This window comes from Trichechus manatus, unplaced genomic scaffold, assembly GCF_000243295.1.
Source record: "Trichechus manatus latirostris isolate Lorelei unplaced genomic scaffold, TriManLat1.0 scaffold00038, whole genome shotgun sequence".
NCBI lineage: Eukaryota > Metazoa > Chordata > Mammalia > Sirenia > Trichechidae > Trichechus > Trichechus manatus.
In genome coordinates this window covers 1,924,070-1,943,064 of record NW_004443974.1, presented here as the reverse complement: position 1 = coordinate 1,943,064, position 18,995 = coordinate 1,924,070, and the positions used below count along the sequence as shown (strand labels likewise).

The 18,995-nt window shown below is 39.3% G+C and overlaps 1 protein-coding gene across 3 annotated transcripts in view; it reads right to left on the bottom strand.

Annotated features, from left to right (window-relative positions):
- PRKDC (protein kinase, DNA-activated, catalytic subunit) overlaps positions 1 to 18,995 on the bottom strand; it is a 362,155-nt gene that overhangs the window by 39,732 nt on the left and 303,428 nt on the right. For all 3 annotated transcript variants that reach the window (XR_002823982.1, XM_023730648.1, XM_004375604.2), the window contains 2 exons: positions 4,242 to 4,446; positions 3,031 to 3,098 (listed from right to left, as the gene is read on the bottom strand). Coding sequence is in view for 2 of the 3 variants with exons in the window: in XM_023730648.1 (XP_023586416.1) it covers positions 3,031 to 3,098; positions 4,242 to 4,446 (273 nt within the window). In the remaining variant the exon portion in view is untranslated. The remainder of the gene's footprint in view (positions 1 to 3,030; positions 3,099 to 4,241; positions 4,447 to 18,995) is intronic.

Sequence of the window (18,995 nt, the reverse complement as noted above, 5' to 3'; positions counted from 1 at the left end):
AAAAAAAAAAAAAAAAGCTAACCATCACGTGAGCTTTCAGCGAGTCTTTTTGCTGGTGGACAGCCCTGTCTCGATGTTGATGGCTGCTGACTGATCAGGGTGGTGGCTGCTGAAGGCTGGGGTCGCTATGGCAATTTCTCAAAAGAAGACTAATGGAGTTTGTCACATTGATTGACTCTTCCTTTCATGAAAGATTTCTCTGCAGAAAGCGATGCTGTTTTATAGCATTTTACCCACAGTAGAACTTCTTTCAAAACTGGAGTGAATCCTCTCAAATCCTGCTGCTGCTTTATCAACTAAGTTTATGTAATATTCTAAATCCTTTGTTGTCATTTCAATAGTGTTCACAGCATCCTCACTAGGAGCATATTCCATATCAAAAAACCACTTTTGTTGCTCAGCTGTAAGAAGCAACTCCTCAACCGTTAACATTTTATCATGAGATTGCAGCAATTCAGTCACATCTTCAAGCTCCACTTTTAATTCTAGTTCTCTTGCTATTTCTACCACATCTGCAGTTACTTCCTCCACTAAAGTCTTGAACCCTTCAGAGTCATCCATGAGGCATGGAATCAACTTCTTCCAAACTCCTGTTAATGTTGATATTTTGCCCTCCTCCCATGAATCACAAATTTTCTTAATGGCATCTAGAATGATGAATCCTTTCCAGAAGGCTTTCAATTCACTTTGCCCAGACCCTTCAGAGGAATAAATCACTATCTATGGCAGCTGTAGCCTTAAGAAATGTATTTCTTAAATAATAAGACTTGAAAGTCGAAATTACTCCTCGATCCATGGGCTGCAGAGTGGATACTGTGTCAGCAGGTGTCTTAGTCATCTAGTGCTGCTATAACAGAAATACCACAAATGGATGGTTTTAACAAAGAGAAGTTTATTCTCTCATAGTCTAGTAGGCTACAAGTCCAAATTCAGGCTATCAGCTCCAGGGGAAGGCTTTCTCTGTCAGCTCTGGAGGAAGGTCCATGTCATCAATCTTCCCTTGATCTGGGAGCATCTCAGTGTGGGAACCTCAGGTCCAAGGACGCGCTCTGCTCCCAGCACTGCTTTCTTGGTGGTATGAGGTCCCCATGTCTCTCTGCTTGCTTCTCTCTTTTGTATCTCAAAAGAGATCGGCTACAGACACTATCTAATCTTATAGATCTCATCAATATAACTGCCACTAATTCATCTCATTACATCATAGTGATAGGATTTACAACATAAAGGGAAATCACATCAGATGACAAAATGGTATACAATCATACAATACTGGGAATCATGACCTAGCCAAGCTGATAGATATTTTTGGGGGACACAATTCAATCCATGACAGTAGGCATGAAAACAACATTAATCTCCTTGTACATCTCCATCAGAGCTCTTGTGCTCATTGTCAATGAGCAGTAATATTTTGAAAAGAGAAATTTTTTTCCTGAGCAGTAGGTCTCAACGGCAGGCTTAAAATATGAAGTAAACCATGCTGCAAACAGATATGCTATCATCCAGGCTTGCTGTTCCATTTACAGAGCATAGGCACAGTGGAGTTAGCATAATTCTTAAGGGCCCTAGGATTTTTGGAATGGTAAATGAGCACTGGTTTTAACTTAAAGTCACCAGCTGCATTAGCCCCTAACAAGAGAGTCAGTCTGTCCTTTGAAGCCAGGCATTGCCTTCTCCTCTCTAGCTATGAAAGTCCTAGATGGCATCTTCTTCCAATATAAGGTTGTTTCATCTACACTGAAAATCTGTTGTTTAGTGTAGCCACCTTCATCAATTATCTTAGCTAGATCTTCTCGATAACTTGTTGCAGCTTCTACATCAGAACTTGCTGCTTCACCTTCCACTTTTATGCTATGGAGATGGCTTATTTCCTTAAACCTCATGAACCAACCTCTGCTAGCTTCAAACTTTTCTTCTGCAGCTCCCTCACCTCTCTCAGCTTTCACAGAATTGAAGAGAGTTAGGGCCTTGCTAGGGATTAGGCTTTGGCTTCAGGGACTGTTGTGGTTGGTTTGGTCTTCTATCTGGATCATTAAAACTTTCTCCATAGCAGCAATAAGACTGTTTCGCTTTCTTATCATTCAGGTGTTCACTGGAGTAGCACTTTTAATTTCCTTCAAGAACTTTTCCTTTGCACTCACAACCTGGCTGTTTAGGGCAAGAGGCCTGGCTTTCAGCCTGTCTTGGCTTTTGACATGCATTCCTCACTAAGTTTAATAATTTCTAGCTTTTGATTTAAAGTGAGAGACGTGCAACTCTTCCTTTCACTTGAACACTTAGAGGTCATTGTAGGGTTATTAATTGGCTTAATTTCAATATCGTCATGTCTCAGGGAATAGGGAGGCCTAAGAGAGGGGAACGGCCATTTGGTGGAAAAGTCAGAACACATACAGCATTTCTTGAGTAAGTTCACCATCTTATATGGGCGTAGTTCGTGGTGCCCAAAACAATTACAACAGTAACATCAAGGATCACTGATCACAAATCACCATAATAAATATAAACAAACAAAAAAACCAAACCTGATGCTGTCAAGTCGATTCCGACTCATAGCCAACCTATAGGATAGAGTAGAACTGCCCCATAGGGTTCCCAAGGAACAGCTGGTGGATTTGAACTGCTGGCCTTTTGGTTAGCAGCTGACCTCTTAACCACCACACTACCAGGGCTCCATAAAAGATATGATAATAACAAAAAAGCTTGAAATACTGTGAGAATTACCAAAAACGTGACACAGAGACAAGAATTGAGCACATGCTGTTGGAAAAATGGCGCTGACAGACTTGCTCAACACAGGGTTGCCACAAACCTATTGAATTTGTAAAAAAACTCAGTATCTGCAAAGTGCAATAAAATGAGTTATGCCTGTAACAGAATCAGAAAACTCTTTCATACAACTGAGACCGACATGGGGAGCTGTCTTTTCTTTAGTAAATATATCACTCCCATATCTGAAGAACTGAACATTTCACACTAACCATCCTAACCAGGAAAATTACTGTGACTAGAGTTGCAAACACATATACCTACCCGTTCATCAAACCCAGTGATCCGTGCGTGGTATTCAGGCAATGGCTTTCCTTTGCCGTCATACTGACCTAGAACAAACCAAAGATGTCTTAGATATAACCTGTTATAGAATCCCTGTATTTTTAGAACATATTTGTTGATATAATTTAAAAAATCTAGCATGAAAAATTTTTTTTAGTAGTTTTAAAGAAAATGGACTTATGCAGCTATTTAATGAAATTAACAAATTCACTAGATAATGATAGCTGCTTCTTCTAATACACTAGAAAAATTCTAGATAGGAAAAATAATGCACTGAGCTAGAGTGGATCAAACTGCACACTGGGAGGCTTACATCTTCAATGTTTTTCTTGCAATTGATTATATGTAATTGCACAGCTATTAATAATAACAAAGAAAAGTGTATCTCCAATTATGTTTTTTCTTACATTCACTGGAATGAGAACATAAATAACTAGATTAAAACACTTCTTCTCTGGCAAACTCCAGTTTGACAAACACGGAATGTTCATAATTTCCTCTGAAAAATCTATGCCATGTTCATATCCAGCCAACGTGCTGGGTGTCTCCATATTCAATGTCACAATCCTTCTTCTCCTAACCTTTTTCCTGAAGATAAGTCATTTATCATTATCTCTTCACTTTTACTGGGACCAACATTCACATGCCAGGAAATGCATGGATTGACACCTGTGTTGCATTTCTGAAGAAAAGTCATTCAGGAGCAAAGCACGTATATGTTCAGAGGAAATCTATTATTACCAGTTGCCATTATTCTTAGTGAGAAACTCTAACGCTTCTCATAATTAATAACATAAACTATAATCTCACTAGACATTTAGTACATTGTACTAATGCATAATATTTAGATTTTCTTAATGAAGAACAATACGGTAAAATCTAAAATTCTTTTAAAAAAAAGGTAACTGTTGGGGGCAGTGAGTTTATGTTAGTGGTGGTGTAGTAATTTGTAAAGGGATAGTGAGCACGGTTGTACAACTTGAGGAATGTAATCAATGTCACTGAATTATATGTGCAGAAAATTGTTGAATTGGTGTGTTTTCAACACACACACACACACACACACACACACACACACACACACACACATAACTGCTGAGATCCCAAGGCACTATTTCAGAATCCAGAAATTCTTGCTACAGCACTATTCTCCTTAAAGTATTGTTTTGTCACTCCTGAAGGGAACTCACCAGGAATCTCCAGCTCATTTCTCAAGAATTCCGCTTTGAAGTTGCTCATCCAGGGTGAGCACTCTCTCAGATTCCCGGGCGCCTTCGACAGTTCACTCATTTTTAAAAATAGCGAGGTGGTGATGTTGCTGAAGTCACTAAGCCTCATCGTAGGTAGCTTAGAACCGCCTTTCCCAAAATGCTTATCAAATTCTTTTCCAAAGGCCTGAAATTAACATTAAAGATTAATGTTTAGTTTCAACTCTGGAAAGCTGAAAGGCTTATGAATGTTTATAATAAACAAGTGTCCAATTATATAGTTTCTTCTGTGCTTTTAAAATTTATAGTGTTGTTTTTTCTTGATTATTTTACCACTGTAAAACCTTTAGAGCCTGCCTTTTTTTGTTTCTTTGTATTTCTTTAAAAAAGATAAAAAGGATATGGTTAGTATTGACTTGTAGTCATAAATTCTAATAAAGTCTTTAAAAACTCACAGTAGGTCTTTAGGAAAGTTATTTAACCTCTTCGCGCCCATTTCCTAGTTATTGATGTAGCTCATTATGATGACGTGAGTAACAAGGAACAAAGTAATAAAACCCAGCAAAACAAAGAGAGTAATTCGATAGTGATGAACAGCCCATAATTCTTCATAAGAGCTGAAGAGACAAATATAAGAATGTTACTTTCCTTAGTAAGGGTCTTTCAAGCCATTATTTTGGATCATAAACCAGTATAAACATAATTTAGATAATTTACATTTCTAAAAGCAATTATTATTAGAAGTACTCTCTTTTGAAATATATCAGTTCTTTCTTTGTAACAGTCTCTATGAAAACATTTATTTGAATTATAATCCTGATACCAAACAAATAAAAAACAAAACACAAGAGTATTATTAATAATGACTTGATAGTTTAAACCTAACAAAGACCTAACAGACTTAAGGATCTGCTGAAGTATAATATCAAGCAATTCTGTCTTGGTGGATTATTACTTCAATGAATTAATGTAAATTATTTGTTGATTTGTTACTAGATGGAAAGTTCTGGACAGATTTTCCAAGGCACTAGACATTAAGCGTAAAAAACAATCATGTCTAGCAGAAACACTGCGGTGTTCCTGCCACCTTGCTGCAGCCTCTTGTTCAGATGTGCTCTAGGAAGAATGGTGGGTCCACACTGACAGTTCTGATTCACACTGACAGTTCTGGGGCAGTCTTATGGGATCCAGTATGCTGGGAAAGGAAGTGGTCACAAATTCAAAGGGACAGTGTGGTAGATTAATTATTTTTGTGTGTGGCCTTTTTAGCCAGGGTCTTGTAATTCCCACCCAGGTGACTGTGTGATAGGGTAATTGTGGCCCACCAAGGGGACTGGTCAGTTTTATCTTAAAAGAGAGCCAATTCCAGAGCAGAGAGGAGGGACACACCACCACCAAGGGAGAGACCAGCAGGAGAGACCTAGCAACAGAGACCCAGCAGCAGGAGAGGGTGAGGTAGGCTTCCTGGCCCATGGAGAGAGAAAGCTGAGTGTCTCTGGGGAGAGACTCAGGGCCAGGGAGAGCCATGCCTGTGAGCACAGCTGGGGAGAGGCTATCCTGATGGAAGAACTGTATCCTGAGTGTTCTTGAGCCTGAATTGTAACTGTTACTTTCCTAATAAACACCATAATTGTGAGTATGGTCTATGAGTTCTGTGTGGCCATTGCAATGAATTATTGAACTTAACAGAGAAGTAGAGAGTGCTGGGGAAGGGATGGATGGTGTCAGAATTAGTAAACATGGCAGAGAGAGGAGGTTTGTCTGGCCTCCACCTCAGGGCAGTCAGCCTTGTGCTGTTGATCTTTGTTCTCCTTCCCCCTTGTAGGCTTGGAGGAGTCAGACACTGTCCCCATGCTGTTTTTACAGACAGTGCGTAGTATTTACTGGGGACTGTGTAGAACTTTTTCATCCTGAGGTGATGAACAAGAATGCCAGACATTCATTCTCGGGCTGCTGAGGAGACAGCCCCATTGTAGTTAGGTGTCTTAATTCAGTTAGGGCAGTTCCCACTGTCAAATCTGACTTTCGTAAAATAGTAATCACAGCAATCTTCAAGGATGCCGGAGCTCCCTTCACAAATTTGTTCCTCACAGTTGTGGTAAAAGGTGTGTCCTCTGGGCACTCCATGTGTGGGTCTGTGAGTCTAACTTCATAAATTCACTCTAGCATGCCAACTTCCCTAAACCTTTGGGTACCTTCTTCTACAGCATACCAAGGCAGGTCTGGTACTTCAGCTTGATTTAGTGTAGGCCACCTCGTAACCCATGCTTCAGCAACCCAACCAAATAAACTATTAGATTCTTTCCTGACTTCTCGAGCTAAAATACTGAATGAACAATCTGTGCTTAGTGGACCCACATCAATAAACCCAGACTGATCCATCTTTATGTTCCTTGCACCATTATCCCACACCCTTAATAGTCATTCCCACACATATTCCCCAGGTTTCTGTTTGTACATATTAGAAAAGTCATGTAGTTCTTTTGGAGTGTAGCACACCTCCTCCTGGGTTATACTTTGTACTTCACCTTTTGGGGCTCACTGGGACTTAAGCCTAGTTATAGGTCTAGAAGCCAGAAACCTTAGTATGGAATTGTTTTGAGAACATTCAGCATTGTCTTGTAAACCATCTGCCTCAGGAGATGCCCCAGGCAATGACTCAGGCAAGGGCTCTTCAGAGGCAGCTGGGCTAGGCCTAATCTCATTAGATGGGAGTGGAGGGGCTAATGGTTTTTCTGGGCAGGGTGGTTTAGCAGACAAACATGAAATAATCTCTTCAGATGGGACTGAACCTGGTAGGAGTGATTCAATGGAATTTAGGGGCTCAGTGTCCCTAGCTTCCTGATTATCTGCCCATATGTCCCCATCCCAAGTTTCAGAATTCCATTTCTTCCCAATCGATGCCTTTACTTTAACTTCAGACACCTCTTGAGGCTGGCAATTGAGCTGGTGCTGTAATTTAGCCACTCTTACAATAAGACTCTGGGTTTGGTTTTCGGCAATTTCAGCTCTGTTACTACAAGAAATAAGGCTTTCTTTCAAATCACAAGTGGAAGCCTTGAGATCATTTATGCGGTGCTTGAGCTTTGACTCTGAAGCCCTGAGCGCATCTCTTTCTTTCACCAGTTTGTCTAGCGAAAGTAGGACCAACCAACCAGCTTCCTTATACTTCTCATTCTGACAAAAGCTGTAGAAAGATATCACACGTGCGTTCACCCCAAGCCTCGCCTTTCACCAATACCTGATCTACTGGTGGTGATATTTTGGGTATTTGTAACGCCACCTCACACCATGGACTAGCAATGCCCTCTTTACTGCTGGAAGCAGTGTCATCAAAATCTTTACAACTAACCAGACTTGAGAACCAATTTAGAAAACTCATCCTTACAATTTAGTTTCTCTAGAACCACTCTCAGTACCAAATGTCTTAGGCTGGGTTCTCTAGACAAGCAAAACCAGTAAAGCGTATAAATATATATATAGAGAGAGATTTATATCAAGGAAATAGCTCATACGATTGTAGTTGTAGAGGCTAGAACGTCCCAAGTCTGTGGATCAGGGTAGAAACCTCTCCCAATTCACGTAGCTGCGGAAGCTGGTGAGCCCAAGACCGGCAGGTTGGAGAGCAGGACTCTGCTCACAGGCTGTGCAGATCAACGAATCCCAAGTTTGGCAGATAAGCTGACAGCTCAAGTCCCAAGAACTGGAGGTCAGAACAGGAGGCAGCCGCAGGATCCAGAGTGAGCGAAAAGCCAGAACGTCTGTGTATATTCAGATGCAGGCTATACTCCCAAGGAAACTCCCTTTCATCTGATTGGTACTCACAGCATATTCAGTCATGGGACTGATCACATATAAACACTGAGAATCATGGCCCAGCCAAGTTGACACACAATCTTAACCATCACACCCCACCAACCTAGAATTCGGCATCTAGTGAAATTATCCTTCAAAAGTGAAGGAATGCCCCAGAAATACAAAGTTTGAGGGAAGCTGTTGCTAGTAGACCTGTGTTGCAAGAAATATTAAAAAGCAGTTCTTCAGAGAGAAGTAAAATAATAGAGGTCAGAAAGTTAAATTTAAATAAAGAACACAGAGAAAAAGAATAAAAGAAGGTAAAATGAAATCTTTTATTGTTCTTATTCTTAATTGATCTAACAAATAACAATTTGTTCAAAATCATAGCAACAATGTACTCAGAGATTTATAGCTTATAAATAAGTGAAATGAATGACAGCAATGTTACAAGGGACAGAAGAGAGAAACTGGGAATGCACTAGCCATGAAGTGGTGTAAGTTTATTTGCAAGTAGACTTAAATGTATATTAAAAACTCTAGCACAACCACGAAAATAACGTTAATTTTTTAAAAGAATAATTGACATGGTAAGAGAAGAGAAAAAATAGAATCACATAAAATGCTCAATTAAAACCAGAGAAGGTATAAACGAGTGGAAGACCAAAAAAAAGAAAGAATAAGGGCAAAAAATAGAAAATGGTTACAAATATGGTAGATGTTAAAGCAAATATATAAACAATCACTTAAATTTAAATTGAAAGACAGGTCATCAGAGTGGCTAAAAAATGAGACCCAACTATATGTTGTTTACGAAAAATACATTTTAAATATAAAGACACAGGCAGATTAAAAGTAAGGGACGGATATTCAATGTCATTAGTCATTAGAGAAATGCCAATCAAACCACAGTGAGTTACTCCACTCCCTCTAGGATGGCTGTTAACAAAAAAATGGAAACTAACAAGTTTTGGAGACGATGCGGAGAAAATGGAACCCATATGCATTGCTGGTGGGAATGTAACACGGTTCAGCCACTGTGCAAAAGTCTGGTAGTTCCTCAAAACGTTACACATATAATTACCATATGACCCTGCGATTCCACTCCTAGGTATACAACCAAGAGACCTGAGAGCTCATGTAACCAAAAGGATACACGAACATCAATGTACACTGCAGCATCTTTTACAACGGTCAAAAGGTAAAAACAACCCAGGTGTCCACCAACAGATAAATGGATAAACAAAATGTGGTATTAGCCATACAATGGAATATCATTCTCCTACAGAGAAATGAAGTTCTGATACATGCTGCTACATGGATGAACCTTAAAAACATTAAACTGAGTAAAATTAGTCAGACACAAAAGGATAAATATCGTATGATCCCAATTATATGAAATACCTAGAACGGGCAACTGCATAGAGACAAAAGTTTATTAGTGGTTACTAAAAGTTTATTAGCGGCTGGAGGGCAAAATTGGAATTAATGCTGAAGGAGTATTGGGTTTCTGTTTGGGATGAAGAAAAGCTTTTGGAAATGGATAGTGGTGATGGTAGCACAACATGGTGAATGTAATTAATGTCACCGAATTGCATATTTAGAAACGGTTAAAAATGACAAACTTTTTGTTATATATATTTTACCACAATAAAATTTAAAAATTAAAGGAGCAAAACAAAACTAAATAAAAAAACCTCACACCTAACATCATACTTTATGGTGAGAAACTTGAAGCTTTTCCCTTCAGATAGGGAGGAAGTCAAGGATGGCCCCTCTCACCTCTCCTATCAACATTTTAATGGTGAGGGGGAACAAGATGGTGGCGTAAACAGTCAAAAGCCCCAAACTCCCACAACTATTATAAAACAAACAAATATTGGAAAATTAAATACTTTCAGAATTTCAGACACTTGATAAAGAATTGGAGGACCAAAGGAAAGTCTGAATCAAGTAAAAGGTAACATACTGACCATAGGCGGGTGGCGTTCACATAGCATTGTTACTCCACTTTCCTCCTAGGCACAGCACTCCCATCTTGGGATGGTGGCAGCCAGTGCAGAGCTCAGTGAGGTTTGGAGTGTGTGGGCAGCCAAGCCCTGGTGGAACCACCAGTGGGAAAAGCCTAGGAAAGTGGACCAAGGAAAGGGTCCCTTGGTGAACTGCTAGCTTGGTGCCATCGAGGTCCTGGGAAGGAGTGGCACGTGGTGCACAGTGGGACCAGAACTCTCCAGGCAGCCAGCCACCAGTGAAGGCACCCCAGGCAGAGAAGCCTCTGCGTGCACACCAAAGAAGAGGCACCCAAGCACACGTCAAATCTGTGGCTCTGTGAGTTCTGGGAAAGAGCGCAGTGAGACATAGTCTCCACAGGCAGCCAGCGACCCATAAGGATACCTTGGACAGAGAAGCCTCTGCATGCAGACCAAAGAAGAGGTGTCTAGACACATGTCAGATCTCAGATCTGGAGCTGTGTGGGTCCTGGTAGGAAGCGGCATACAGTGCACAGTAAAACCTAGTCTTCACAGGCAGCCAGCTACCTATGAAGGCACTGTGGGCAGAGAAGCCTCTGAGCACAGACCTAAGATGGGGCACCTAAAAAAAAAATCTTTCTCTACAAAGTTTTAGAGAGCCATTTTCACTGCTCCTCCATCTAAGCTGGGAATCTCAAACACAGCCTAAGGAGGGCTGAGTCTTGCTGCAAAAAATAAACAGAGAACAAGCTCCTGAAGGCAAGGAGAAAAGTGACGAAGTTTAAATTTCACCAGTGGTCTGAAAGGTCAAACTTCAAATATCTCTCTGGGGGCAACCAGGAAAACGGAATCACAGGGAGAAAACAGTCCTCACTAATCTTACAAGATAGGAAAATCTAAGAATGTTCCCTCCTGCCCTGCCCCCATCCAAACAGAAAATTCAAGTACAGGCCACAAAAAAAAGAAAGAAAGTACCAGGCGCCCTCCCACAGAAGAGGAGCAGTGGGGCACAAGTCCCCAGAACTGCTGAGTGAGTGCTGGAAAATTTAAGGGCAAGAGTGCGCCCTCTAGGGGGTTTGTGAGGAAGAGAGAGGAAATAAGAGAAAAGGAAAAAAACCCCCAAAAACCTAAAAACCGGAGAAAAGAGAAGATTCTAAGTGCCAGAATTACCAAAATAAAGCATTAAATGACTCAAGTCCAACAAAAACTTATAAGGCATAAAAGAACAGAAGACAATAAGGCCCAATTAAAAGAAAACCATGAAGAGGTGGAAATTAATCCTACGAACACCAGGTTAATGGGAAAAACAGAGGATCTCCAGACACCAACGTTAAATATATTCAAAGAAAGCAAAGAACACACAGGAAAAAAAGTAACGGGGATCAAGAAACAGAATGAGAAACTCAATAAGGAGACATTAACAAGAATCAAAAACAAATGCTGGAATTGAAGAATAAAATAACTCAATTGGAAAATGCAATGGAAAAATTCAACACTAGATTTGAGCAGACAGAAGACACACTAAGTGAACTAGAAGACAGAGTCTTCAAGTCTCAAAAGAACAAAGAAAAGTGAACAAAGCCGAATGGACTTGTGGGAAACAACTAAGAAACCCAACATTAGGATTTTAGGGATTCCAGAAGACGAGGAAAGTAAGAAAGGGAAAGAAAAAATTATCCAAGACATAATGACAGAGAATTTCCCAGACCTGAATAAGGAGTTGAGCCTGCAAACCCACAAAGCTAGGCTAACTCCAACCAGAAGGAATACAAAGTGATCTACACTAAAACACACTGTAATAAAATTCTTGAAAACAAAAGCCAAGAAAAGAGTTCCGAAAGCAGCAAGAGAAAAGCACAGTATAACATATAAGGGGTCCTTGATAAGAATTGGTGAGGATTTCTCCTCAGAAATCCTGGAGGCCAGGAGGCAATGGAATGACACATATAAAGTAGTAAAGGAAAAGAACTGTCAACCAAAAATTCTTTACCCTGAAAAATTGTTATTCAAACATGAGGGTGAAATCAAGACAGTCCCAAATAAACAAAATTTGTGGGGATTTGTAACTACAAGAATTACTCAGCAAGATTTACTTAAAGGAAATAAAGAGAATTATGACAGAATATTATGAACAACCGTATGGCAACAAACTGGATAACACAGATGAAACGGGCAAATTTTTAGAAGCACAAAACCAACCCAAATTGACTTAAGAGGAAATAGAAAATCTCAACAGACCTGTAACAAGCAAAGAGACTGAATCAATAATAAAAAAATCCCAATAAAAAAAGGTCCTGGAACAGACTGCTTCACTGGGAAATTCTACCAAACATTTACAGAAGAATTGACATCAGTCTTGTTTAAATTATTCCAAAAGATGGGAAGGAATACTCTCTAACACATTCTAAGAAGCAAACATAACCGTGATACCAAAACAAGACAAAGACACCACAAGAAAAAAAAAACTACAGGCCACTATGAATATCAATGCAAAAATCACAAACAAACCATTAGTGAACAGAATCCAACAATAATAAAAGAGTCATACAATGAAAGCGATCTATCTACAGATAAACACAATCTCAATCAAAATTCCAACAGCCTTCTATACAGAAATAGAAAAACCAATCCTCAACTTTACACGGAATGGCAAGAGGCCCCAAATAGCTAAGACAATGCTGAAAGAGAACAAAGTATGAGGACTCACACTTCCTGATTTAAGAGCTCAGGCTGCTAACCAAAAGGTCAGCAGTTCGAATCTACCAGCCACTCCTTGGAAACTCTATGGACCAGTTCTACTCTGTCCTATAGGGTCGCTAACAGTCAGAATCAACTCGACAGCAATGGGTTTGGTTTTTTGGTCTGCTACAGTTGCAGTAGTCAAAAGTCTGGTATTGGTACAACAGTAAACACACAGATCAACTGAATAGAATTGAGGGTCCAGAAATAAACTTATACATCTATGGTCAACTGATTTTTGACAAGGGGGCTAAGTCCATTCAATGGGGAAAGAAGATTCTATTCAATAAATAGTGTTAGGACAATTGAATTTCCACATGCAGAAAAATGAAACAGGATCCATGCCTCACACTATACACAAAAACAAACTCAAAATGGATTAAGGACCTAAATGTGCAAATTAAAACCATAAAATTCTTAGAAGAACAAGCAGGGGCAACGCTGTCAGGCCTAGCTTTCAACAATGAATTATCTGATATAATAACAAAAGCACACACAGCAAATGACAAAATAAATAAATGGAACTTCATAAAAATTTACCAAAAATGTGAAAAGTCAAGCTACTGACTGGGAGAATATCTTAAGAAACCATACATCTGACAAGACTCTAATAACCAAAATATATATAAAACTTCAACAAGTTAACAACAAAAAGATAAATAACCCAATCATAAAATGGACAAAGGAAGCGAACAGACATTTCACAAAGAGGACATTCGAATGGCCACCAAACACATGAAAAGATGTTCAGTGTCATTAGCCATTAGAGAGATGTAAATCAAAACCACAATGAGATACTATTTCACTCCCACGAGGATGGCTAAAGGAGCCCTGGTGGCACAGTAGTTAAAGCCCTCGGTTGCCAATTAAAAGGTCAGCAGTTCGAACCCATCAGCCACTCAGCTAGAAGAAGATGTGGCAGTATGCTTCCATAAAGATTCACAGCCTTAGAAATCCTACAGGGCAGTTCTCCTCTGTCCTACAGGTTTGCTATGACTCAAAATCAACTCAGTGGCAGTGGGTTTTTGGTTTGGTTTAGGATGGCTAAGATTTAAAAAAAAAAACAGAAAATAACAAACTTTGGTGAGGATGTGGGGAAACTGGAACTCTTACCACTTGCTGGTGGGAAGGCAAAATAGTATAGCTGTTGTGGAAAACAGTATGGTGGTTCGTCAGAAAACTACAACTAGAACTATCATATGACCCTGCAATTCCACTCCTAGGTATACATCTAAAAGACTTGAAAGCAGAGACTCAAACAGAAATGTATACTAGTGTTCACTGCAGCACTATTCACAATAGCCAAAAGGTGGAAACAATCTAAATGCCCATCAGCGAATGCATGGATAAACAAAGCGAAGAACATACATACAATGGGATACTACTCAGCCATGAAGTCTTGATACATGCTACAATATGGGTGGAACTTGAAGACATTATGCTGAGTGAAATAAAAATAAGTCAATGACAAAAGGACAAATATTGTATGACCTCACTTATATAAACAGACAAGAAAAGGCATGGATAAGCAAAACCAAACTAAACCCGTTGCTGTCGGGTCGATTCCGACTCATACTGACCCTACAGGACAGAGTAAAACTGCTCCATAGAGTTTCCAAGGAGTGCCTAGTGGATCTGAACTGCCAACCTTTTGGTTAGCAGCCGTAGCACTTAATCACTATGCCAAGGCAAATGTATAGAGACCAAAATTTATTAGTGGTTACCAGGGGTGGGTGGGAGTAGAAAAGGGGGGGGGGGGGGGTGGTTACTGTTTATGGACCACTAAGTTTTGGTTTATGGTGATGTAAAACTCGCATTGATTAAAGGTAGGGTTCCCTAGCCAATTAATGTAATTGCTGTCAATAAGTTGTATACCTGTAAAAAGTTGAATTGACAGAAGTTGTATGACAGACATATTTAGAAGGACAAAAAAAAAAACAAAAAAAAGAACAGCTGCTGAGACAGCTTATGTACAACCAAACACCTGGTGGAATTTGTTTCCTCCATTTGGAGGTTTAGTGTCATGGTTTCATGAGACATCCCAGTTAATTGGCCTAATAACATTTTTAGTGTTTGTGTTCGACCTCCTAGTTTGTTGCATAGTGCCTGGGGACTTAAAATCTTACAAGTAGCCATTCAAAGATACAACAGTTGGTCTCTATTCACCTGGAGCTACAGAGGAAGAAGGAGAGTTGGGAACAGGAGGAGGATATGGAATGTGTGGCTAACTGCCTCCATGAACGAACGCCTCCTTTGCCATGAGACCAGAAGAACTGGATGGTGCCCAGCTACCATTACTGAACATTTTGATGAAAAATTCCACAGAAGAATTCTGATCAAAGGGGAAAAATGCAGAACAGATTTTCAAATTCTCATGGAATCCAGACATCCTGGAGCCATGCAGATTGGATGAACCTTTGAAACTATTGCTCTGAGAGAAATTAAAAAATACATGGAGTTAAATGAAAATGAAAACACAACGTACCAAAACTTATAAGACGCAGCAAAAGCAGTCTTCAGAGGGAAATTTATAGCAATAAATGCTTACATCAATAAAGAGGAAAGATCTCGAATAAATAATCTAACGTTACATGTTACATCTTGAGGAATTTAAAGAACAAGCTAAACCTAAAGTTACTAGAAGAAAGAAACTAACAAAGATTAGAGCAGAAATAGACAAAACTGAAAACAGAAAAAAACAATAGAAAAAAATCAGCAGAACCAGTTGGTCCTTTGAAAGGATCAATAAAGTTGACAAACCTTTAGCTAGACTGACAAACAAAAAGAGAGGAAAGATGCACATAACAAAAATAAGAAACGAAAGTGGAGACATTACAACTGACCCGACAGAAATGAAAAGAATCATGACAGAATACTATGAACAACTGTACAACAACAAATTGGATAACCTCAATGAAATGGAAGGAGCTCTGGTGGTGCAGTGGTTAGGCACTTGACCGCTAACCAAAAGGTCAGCAGTTCAAACCCACCAGCCGCCTCATAGAGGAAAGATGTGGCAGTCTGCTTCCGTAAAGATTACAGCCATCGAAACCCTATGGGGCAGTACTACTCTGTCCTACAGGGTCGCGATGAGTTGGAATCGATCTGGTGGCAACTGGTTTAGATGGAATGGGCAAATTCTTAGCAGCATACAAACTACCAACACTGCCTCAAGAGGAGATGGCAAATCTCAACAGACCCATAACAAGTGAAGAGATTGAATCAGTAATCCAGAACCTCCCCTGTAAAAAGTTCTGAACCAGAAGGCTTCACTGGGGAATTCTACCAAACATTTAGAGAAGAACTGACATAAGCCCTGTTTAAACTGTTTCAAAAGAAAGCGAAGGAAGGAATAATCCCTGATTCATTCTATGAAGCCAACATTACCTTGAAACAAAAATCAGATAAAGACAACATAAAAAAACTACAAATATCCCTTTACTATAAAATTGTACTTTAGATGAAGGTTTACAGAACAAACTAGTTTCTCTTCAAACAATTAGTACACATACTGTTTTATGACACTGGTTAACAACCCCAGGACATGTCAACATTCTCCCTTCTTGACCTTGGGTTCCCTATTACCAGCTTTCATGTCCCCTCCTGCCTTCTAGTACTTGTCCCTGGGCTGTTGTGCCCTCTTAGTCTCGTTTTGTTTTACGGGCCTGTAATCTTTGGCTGAAGGGTGAACCTCAGGAGTGACTTCATTACTGAGCTAAAAGGGTGTCCTGTCTCTGTCAGGCCAGTAAGTCTGGACTCTTTTTGAGATAGAATTTTGTTCTACACTTTCTTCCAGCTCTGTCTGGGACCCTCTTTTGTGATCCCTGTCAGAGCAGTCGGTGGTAGCCTGGCACGATCTAGTTGTACTGGACTCAGTCTGGTGGAGACCGTGGTAGTTGTGGTTCATAAGCCCTTTGGACTAATCTTTCCCTTGTATTTCAGACAAATATCCCTTATGACCATAGATGCAAAAACACTTGAAAAAATATTAGCAGACTCCAACAGTATATTAAAAGAGTTATACACCATGATCGTGGGATTTATTCAAGGAATGCTCAAGGATGGTTCACCATCAGAAAATCAATCAATGTAATACATCACATTAATAAAACAAAGAAGAACCACATGATCATCTCTACTGATGTAGAAAAGGCATTCGATAAAATCCAACACTCTTTCTTGATAAAGACCCTCACAATATTGGAACAGAAAGGGGAAAGTTCCTCAATAAGATTAAGAGCATTTATGAAATACCAACAGCCAATACTGTAATTAATAGAGAAAGATTGAGAGATTTCCTCTTGAAATTGGGAACAAGACAAGGATGGCTACTCTCACCACTCCTATTCAGTATTCTACTGCAAGTCCTAGCCACAGCAATAAGATAAGAAAAAGAAATCAAAGGTACCCAAATTGGCAAAGAAGTATAACTATCTCTATTTGTAGCTAGCATGACTCTATACATGCAACACCCCCCAAAAAATCCACAAGAAAGCTAATAGAGGAATTTAGCAAAGTGTCAGGTCATGAAGTCAACAAACAAAAATCAGTTGTGTTTCTATAAATGGCCAAGAGAAGCTGCGACAGCAGTCCTGCACTGAAGAAGGGAGGGATGTGCTCTCCTCTTTGCGGAGCCTTCTAGACTTTGCCTATACACTTCCTGAGTTGTAGCCTGTTGATCTTGATGGCAAGTTGTACCATTAGTTCTTTAATAAATCATCTAACTGGAGGTACAGTTTGTGAGTTCTGTGAGACACTGTAGTGAACTGCAGAACCCAAACGAGGGAGGAAAGAATGCTGAAGGGAGGAAGAGTGGCTGGTGTCAGAGATGGAGTGGTATAGCAGCTTGGAGAATTTGGAAATCTGGGATATATTTGACCTCCACCTCACAGGAATTGGCTTTGTGTTAATTCTTATATTTGAAATTATTTGTATAAGGAGGTACAAAACAGAGAAGAAGGATGAGAATGGTCACATAATTCAAAGAATGTAATCAGTGTCACTGTATTGTACATGTAGAAATTACCGAATTGGCGTATGTTTTGCTATGTATTATTTTCAACAACAATAAAAAAAAATTTTCATGGAAGTCTTAAGTAATGCAATAAAACAAAGGTATACAGACTGAGAAGAAAGCAATAAAACTGTCTTTGTTCACAGATGACATGATTATCTATGTACAAAATTCCAAAGAATCAACAACAACAACAAAAACTCCTGGAACTAATAAGCAATAATAGCAAGATTGCATGCTAATATGTTATTATACAAAAGTCAATAACTTCCTTGTATACCAGCAATGAACAATCGGAATTTGAAATTAAAAAACACCACCGTTTACATTAGTTCCCAAAAAATGAAATACTCAGGTATAAATCTAGCAAAATATGTACAAGACCTATAGGAGGAAAGCTACAAATTCTGATGAAAGAAATCAAAGAAGACCTAAATAAATGGAGACACATTCCATGTTCATGAATAGGGATACTCAACATTGTTAAAATGTCAGTTCTTCCTAATTTGATCTATAGATTCAATACAATCCCAATCAAAAGCCTAGCAAAATATTTTAGATATTGACAAACTGATTCTAAAGTTAAATGGAAAGGCAAAAGATCCAGAATAGCCAACACAATACTGAAGAAAAAGAACAAAGTCAGAGGACTGATACTACCCGACTTCAAGATTTACTATAAAGCAAAACTAATCAAGACAGTGTGGTACTGGCAAAAGAACAAACAGATCAACGAAACAGGATAGAGAGCCGAGAAACAGACCTATGCAAACAGAGTCAACTGACCTTTGATAAAGGAACAACGGATAACTGAAGGAGAAAAGATAGTCTTTTCAATAATGGTGCTGAAACAACTGGACATCTCCATGCAAACAAAATTAACCTAGACAAAGACCTTATATCTTTCACAAAGAGTAACTCAAAATGCATCACAGACCTAAATGTAAAATGCAAAACTGTAAGACTTCTAAATGATAACAGAGAAGAAAATCTAAGTGACCTTGGGTTTAGCAATGACTTTTTAGATACAACATCAAAAGCGCAATAAATGAAAGAAAAAAACTGATAAGTTGGAGTTCATTAAAGTTAACTTATGCTCTGCAAAACACAGTTAAGATGAGACTCCGGCAAGATGGCGGTCTAGGCAGAAGCACCACGCCGTCCCTCCACAACAAAGATCCGAAAAACTAAGCCAAACAGAGAATCAACAATCCTGAA